The sequence below is a fragment of the Fistularia commersonii genome, chromosome 13 (genome assembly GCF_037954325.1).
Source record: "Fistularia commersonii isolate RoL2024-O1a breed Wild chromosome 13, RoL_Fcom_v1.0, whole genome shotgun sequence".
Lineage (NCBI taxonomy): Eukaryota > Metazoa > Chordata > Actinopteri > Syngnathiformes > Fistulariidae > Fistularia > Fistularia commersonii.
Genome location: NC_141296.1, coordinates 2,593,707 through 2,600,765, shown reverse-complemented (window position 1 = coordinate 2,600,765; position 7,059 = coordinate 2,593,707). Strand labels below are relative to the sequence as shown.

General features: G+C 42.1%; 1 protein-coding gene across 1 annotated transcript; it reads left to right on the top strand.

Moving 5' to 3' along the window:
- Positions 1–1,963: 1,963 nt before the first annotated feature.
- On the top strand, positions 1,964–6,399 carry LOC147227548 (mitochondrial nicotinamide adenine dinucleotide transporter SLC25A51-like). Its single transcript, XM_086158738.1, has one exon. It carries the CDS (start codon positions 3,205–3,207, stop codon positions 4,084–4,086), a length of 882 nt encoding a protein of 293 aa, XP_086014864.1. The 5' UTR covers positions 1,964–3,204; the 3' UTR covers positions 4,087–6,399.
- Positions 6,400–7,059: the final 660 nt, after the last annotated feature.

Here is a 7,059-nt window from a genome sequence, read left to right as displayed (position 1 = left end):
TAATTTGACAGATTTTTGCAAAATTATAATATTATTTATATTACATATATTAGTATTTATATTACCATAAATTATAGTATTATATAGAATTTTATATGAAAAGCTGACACGAAATTGAAATATGGCTATTCTGTTAATCTGATCTGATTAAAAAGAAAAAAGGAAATATTGCAAAAATCTAGATAAGAGTAGCAAATACAATCATGTTGAGTCCATTCAGTGAGTTCCATAATAACTTGGCTCTAATAGGTTTGTGATTGTCAACATGCATGAAGATAAAACCATTTCTTGTTTGCATTTTGAGAAATAGTGGCACCATAGATTATTTTAGATTTTACACATTACAGATTGCTGCAGTATCTATGAAGCACAATTATGCAAAGGACAAAAAAAAAAAAAAGTATGGGAATAGAAACTCTAGTTGAGGCCACCAGGGGGTTATCACAGCATTTTGTGACATTTGGAAACATGATGTGAAAACGATTGAAAAAAAAAAAAATTGTATGCTGTTGCAACAGCAGGATGACAAAAATGTCAATTAGAGATGTAGCATTGAAATACAAGCAGCAGCGTTATAGTAGAATGATCATCATGTAAAAGGAGAGGCTGCAGGAATCATAAACACGATGCATTTCAGGTATATTTTAGCCAGAAGTCACCATAACTGGCTGCATGCAGGGATGGGTTAACATACCTAGTTAACATACCTACACGTGTTCCTTCCCTGATTCAGTGATGGAATGTGACTAATCTTGATCGCTAACGGTCAAGACTTTAAGCAGTTTTTAACAAGTCGGCTGGAGAAATCTGACATTGTCAAGTCCACAAGCCTTGTTAAAGCTAAATAGGATGTCTTTGCTCAAGGGATCCGTTGCGGTATATATATTTATATGTATATATATATATATATACATATAAATATGCTGGAGTTTTATAAGTTCAACAGAGACATCGCTGCTGTCGCGGAGTCGTTGCAAATACACAATTAAAATATGAGCTCCCTGATAAAATAGTTGAGTGTGTTTGAATGATTTAACACAGAGAAATAACCAGAGACCTCAGTATCAGACGGTCAACAAATGACCAATGATAATGGCCAATATTCATATTTCAGCAACACTAAACGCTAAAATAGCAAGTGGAAGTTCGGTTTCGAGAAAGATCATCGGGATGCACAACCAAGGGAAATAAGAGATACGTGTTGACTCGGCTTACGGATAAATTCACTTGACAGTATCCTCAAGCAAGATATACCGACAAATTTTGCCCGCATGAAACCAACCCAGATGCTTTGAAAACCAGCTCTGGAAACGGTTACAGAGAACTTTTTCACATGCGATAAAATTCAAATATGCATTCGCAAAACAGTCGCAAAGATAACACGAAGGGAAACAAGGATACACGCTTGGTATCGCTTGGTATCCTCTCTCACCATGTCCGTAAATCTTCTTCTGGACCTCCGATTCAAGCGTCCGACTACCAACATACTGACTCTCCCTCCTCCAAAACATCTAACAAGTGCCGTCCGTCTGATGGACTCATTCCTGATCCCATCCGTCCTGGTTACTCCCAAAGAGAACCTCAACATCTTCATCTCTGCCTCCTGAGCTTTATGGATACACCAGAGAAAGCACTGCGCGTAAATCAGAAGGACACCTGAGATGGGTGAGAATTGAAAGCGTTGTAGGTAAGTAGAGCAAATTTTGGGGTTTTGTGAAACCCGAACATGTTTTCAAGTTCACACACACCCGAATATTATATCCATGAACCTCAAATCAGGCAAAATCTTGATTTTCTTATCCTTTCCTACCATCATGTTAAAGTAATTCAATGACTTTCTACCAGTTGCTTTTATGAACTTAGAGGACAGTTACTAGCAAGTCTTCCAGTTCTAATCTATATTTATTGCAATCTCACAACTACCAAGAACTCATTATTGGGATTTAAGGTGTTATAGTGGAGGGGTTGAACTATCGCACAAAGCAATGATGTCACACAGGGTGTTCACAGTCTGTCATGTGACTGCATATCTGCAGCGTTTCACCAATTAGTATGAAAACTGTCCCACAGAGAAACCCTGCAGATGGTGTGTAACGCCCAAACAGCGACCGATGGAAACATCTTTATTTTCCTTTTTCGGTAACGGGTAGTTGCGTAAAAAAAAAAAAGGAGCTTGTTTCCTCCCACCTGCACGGATCCAAATCACCAGGCTTGTGTTTGTGGCTCTTTAAGCAGCTTGGACTCGTATTGCGGCGACGTCCCTTCACGGGGCGCTTCCTCCACCAGCTGCTGTGACGGGGGAGTTTGAGGGGGTTGACGAATCTTTACTGATGATGTTCTGCGAAAAAAAAAAAGGAGAAAACTACACTGAAACAATTGCCTCTAACGTTTATTCACTGTACGGGATCATTGTCGTGTAGCTCTAAGCAAGTATAAGCTGTGATACAGTGAAATATATTTAATGTCAAAATGATGACGTGGACCAAATCAGTTCTTGCCTATGGATTGAAAATATCTGGGTACAGTTAAAACAATACATAGCGTGCAAAAGAAAAAAATAAATGATACATTTTTTGGAGTACTTTGGACAACAACGTCACTTGATGTCTCTGGTCTCGTTCAAAACGTAGTAGTCTTGGTAGAGGATTTCTGTTTGGTTACTATTACCACAAAAGATCTCTATTATGTTCCAGCATCTTCTGTGATTTGAGCTTACGTACAAACCTTGTCTGCGCTTTCTGACATCATAGATTCTGGCACTATTGCATCATCTATGACGGGGAGACGCATTTCCCATCACTGGAATAAAGCTATGAAAGGTATAAAACAGAAAAGACGTTGAAATCTTTGTGTTTATGCATCCAAAATAGTAATCGTTTTCATTGTGATGTTGTCATCAAGAATTTGGTGTACGGCAAGTGCAGGACAGGTGGGTGCCAGACTTGTATGCTGTGAAGAGACACTGCTGTCACCGGGGGAGCGTACAGGAGAAGGGTCGGAACAGTTGGGGAGGGTAAAGAAGGCAATGTGAAATAGGAAACTCTGATGTAATATAGGGAAAGAATAGAATCTGTGGTGTCGCCGTCGATCGGCGATCTGCGCGACACTAGTTAATGCACGCGAGCGCTGGACTAGATGTCGGTGAATTTTGTAGAAACATTCACATAAGTTTTGGGTTTTTTTTTTTTTTCAGGTCGGCAAAGTATGCTCACAAAAAAAGGCCGTTCTCTGCTACCTCACGGGAGTCTGAGCGCCATGCTTGGCCCTCAGAGGAAACACTACGCCTGCGGGTCACTTGCAGCTTTTACCAATATCGTGGTGACGTTCCCCATCCAGAAGGTGCTCTTCCGACAGCAGTTGCACGGCGTGCTGGCAAGCGAGGCGGTGCGGCAGCTCCAGCGGGACGGGCTGAGGAACCTTTACCGCGGACTGTTGCCCCCGCTGCTCCAGAAGAGCACCACGATGGCCATGGTGTTCGGCCTCTACGAAGACTTCTCCAGAGTCTTGCTGGAGTGGGTCGACGGCAATCTCGTGCCCGAGTTTATCACGCGAAGCTTTGCCGCAGCGTTAGCGGGGACGGCGGAGGCTTTCCTGACACCATTCGAGCGAGTTCAGGCTCTCCTCCAAGACCATCGACATCACGGGCGCTTCAACAACACCGCCCACACTTTCCGGACACTGTTGAATGAGTACGGCGTCAGGGAGTACTACCGCGGCCTCGTGCCCATACTCCTTCGTAACAGTCTCCGCAGTGTGCTCTTCTTTGGGCTTCGCGGTCCCATCAAGGAGCAGCTCCCCGAAGCCCCTTCCCGAGCGGGGCATTTGGTTAACGATTTTGTGTGCGGCGGCTTGCTGGGGGCGGGTCTCGGTATCATGTTCTATCCGTTAAATGTCGTAAAGTCCCAGGCTCAGTCCCAGGTTGGGGGAGACTTCAAGCCTTGCAGGGAGGTGCTGCTAACGGTGTGGCAGGAAAGAGGCGGCAGGTTACCCCTGCTCTTCCGAGGAGCCCACCTCAGTTACCATCGTTCCTTCCTCTCTTGGGGAATAATCAATGCTACGTATGAGCTACTGCTCAATCTCATATGAGAAGGGAAGCGGACATCGTGAACTCCAGAACGGGTCATTCGATGTTGCATTAATTAGCATTTAGGTGTTCCGGTCTGGGACTTTTGAGTGGAAAATCCAATTTTCATACTCATGACTCATGTAGAGGACTCTTACCAAGAAGAAAACATTGCGGTACTGCAGTCCAAAAAGCTGACTGAACTGCTGATTTTAATTTGTTTTTGCTATGTTTCTCTCGTAGACTACAATCATTAATCTTTACATTGTGATTGGCTTATTCTGGTGAGGACAGACGTGCTCTATTTAGACATCTTACACAGATCTTCACCGACGCTCATTTGTATTCAGATGACCTCAGACTGTGAAATGTCTTAGCTCTTGATTCTTTAGATGCGACTTGACTCTTTCTGCGATTTAACTTGGATCACCTCATTGGTCGATTGACTTTACCGGGGCCTGTCTTATACCTATTGCTTGTTTTAGGCCAGGGTGGGCAAACTACGGCCCGCGGGCCACATTCGGCCCGTTGACCTTTTGAATCCGGCCCGCAAAAGATCGATACAGAATTCATACTTGATGTGAATGATTGAATGGTTGGATCAGTGAATGTGGGAGTTCAAACAGGAGATTATTTCATTTTTGGAGCTACTTGAGAATTTTCCTGACCTGAATGTCACAGATTGGCTTTGTGATTTAGCTTTTACTGTGGACGAACTGACACACATGAATGAACCGGACATGAAGCTAAAAGGGAAAAACTGGTGTTTGTGCATGAAATGCAAGCAAATGTCAGAACCTTCAGAACCAAGCTGGTTTTATTTTCAAAGCAAATGTCAAAGTCTGATAAGCACTGTTAACGAATGCCTTTTTTTAATATTAATAACTTTTTTTTTAAATGTATAGTATCGTGTGCTGATCCGGCCCGTCTGTCAAATTTTAAAAGTCAATGCGGCCCCTGAGACAAAAAGTTTGCCCACCCATTTTAGACTGTTTTATGGATGTTTCAGTTTCTCACCAGCACGAGCCGGTGGTCTCATCTGCCTCCCAACAACAAGATATGCTCAAACTTTTACCGGGATCTGCCTGGATTATGGTATTGAAACACCCCGGTTTGTCTCATTGCGTAGGAAACTGAGCTCTAGAAGTCTCCGAATGTCGCGGAGCTCCTCCTGGGAATCTTCAACCCCACATATGACCTGCCGTCTCTGCTAACGCAAGAGTCGGAAACAGTATTTGTTTGAAAGAGTTGATTTAAATATTTCCTATTTATCAACACCCCTATATTCTTGGTTTTTTTTTTTTGTCCCTCTGCTTTCTCAAAGTATCGCCTCAGCTCACGCTTGCTCTCCTCCCATCTATAACATCTGTTGACATAATGGGCTCAGATTTCAAGCTTGAGTAATCCTAGCCAGTCACCACGCCGGCGCTCTTGTTGAACTGGACAGCCTGAAGTAGAAAGGCATGCTGCTTGAGCCCACATATTCAGCCCTAATGGTGCTGCGAGAAGACGGGGGCATGGGGTAATGTGCAGTGGCACAAAAACCTCAAGCTGCCACAAAAATGGGACCACTTAGCCTATATTTTCAATTGTTTTTGTACACATTGTCCAACCTACATCGCCCTTGATTAGACCTTTGTAGGATTTTTTTCCAAAAATATCGGATAGAGAAATCTTTACGAGACATCGGTTCACGTCAGGAAGATGAAATCCTGAAATCGGATGAAACGAAGCTTTATCTAATTCAAAAATATCTAGGGAAAGGTAACAACATCTACTCGGCATGGTATGTGCTCAGCGCCAGACTATATTTTATATCAAATGTCCAAATTTTGTCCAAATGTGTACTCGATTTCCACTATCTATACATTTTTCACCAAAGGGCATTTAATGCTGCGACTCTGAACGGACTCGACATGCTAAGACGTCAGTCCGCCAAAACAAGCAACTAACTACGCTATAGCCTAAAACCGCTATACTTGTAGTTTGTTTTTGTTTTTTTTCCTGTGGTTCAGAGTCGGACAATACTATTGGAATCGGTTTTGTAAACAACACGGGCGGCACAGCGGAGTGCAACTCTAGATTACCGTGTCAAGAAGTCAGACTCCAGATAATGATCAGATTAAGGGCAATCTGACATGTGGACTTTGGATCAGGGAGGCTTTAGTCGCAACAAAGCTTCGGTGGAAGTGTTTCTTTTCAACGTAACGGGTCTGGGATGTCAAAGTGGAGATGATTTCTTTGGAAACAAGAATGTATGTTTAATCATGTGATTCTGAACATTTCACCCCCTGGAGTTCTTGGTCAAATCAGAGAAACTACCGCTGCAAAAAAAAAAAACACTATTGCCAACTTGTGATTTTATGGAAGGACAATAACTAGATGCTGATATTAATCTCAGTGATTCTCATCACTATACCTATTGCAGATTTGCTGAAAAAGAAGAAAAAATGTTGAGACATTGGAAATGTTTGCCCAGCCGTGCTGCATTTTGAGTAGTTATCCTGGTTTAGTTCTTTATTTACCCCCTACTTTACAATGTAGATGCGTGTAAAGTAGTTAAGTTGGCTACTATTTAAGAAAATGAAATATTAAAAATGAAAAAAAAAAATGACCAAAGACATTTTGGTCCATCAACACTTCCTAAACAAATCAGACTGCCTTGGTCATCGAGATCAATGTGTGATTTTATTCTTAAACGATACATGTCTTTATGTATGTGTATTTATGTTTTACTGGCCCTTCAACTGAACAACTAATCACGTTCCTGAGTCCAACTCTTGGTTTTTAGTTTCACAATTTAAAGCATCTCTGGACATTGAAACCAATACAACTTGATGATGCAAGAGATAATAAGAACGTTATCAGACTACTGAAAAGTGTCCTTCCAAGCTACTTACCAGACTATATTTGAAAATGTGCGGTTTTTATTTCAGCTAATTCCCCCGTATTTGTGCTTCATAAGTAAATACTGAGGAACTTTTTTGCCGACTGCC

What these genes read in the sequence shown, in the direction of transcription:
- LOC147227548 (XM_086158738.1), top strand. Translation starts at nt 3,205, where the DNA reads ATGCTCACAAAAAAAGGCCGTTCTCTGCTACCTCACGGGAGTCTGAGC.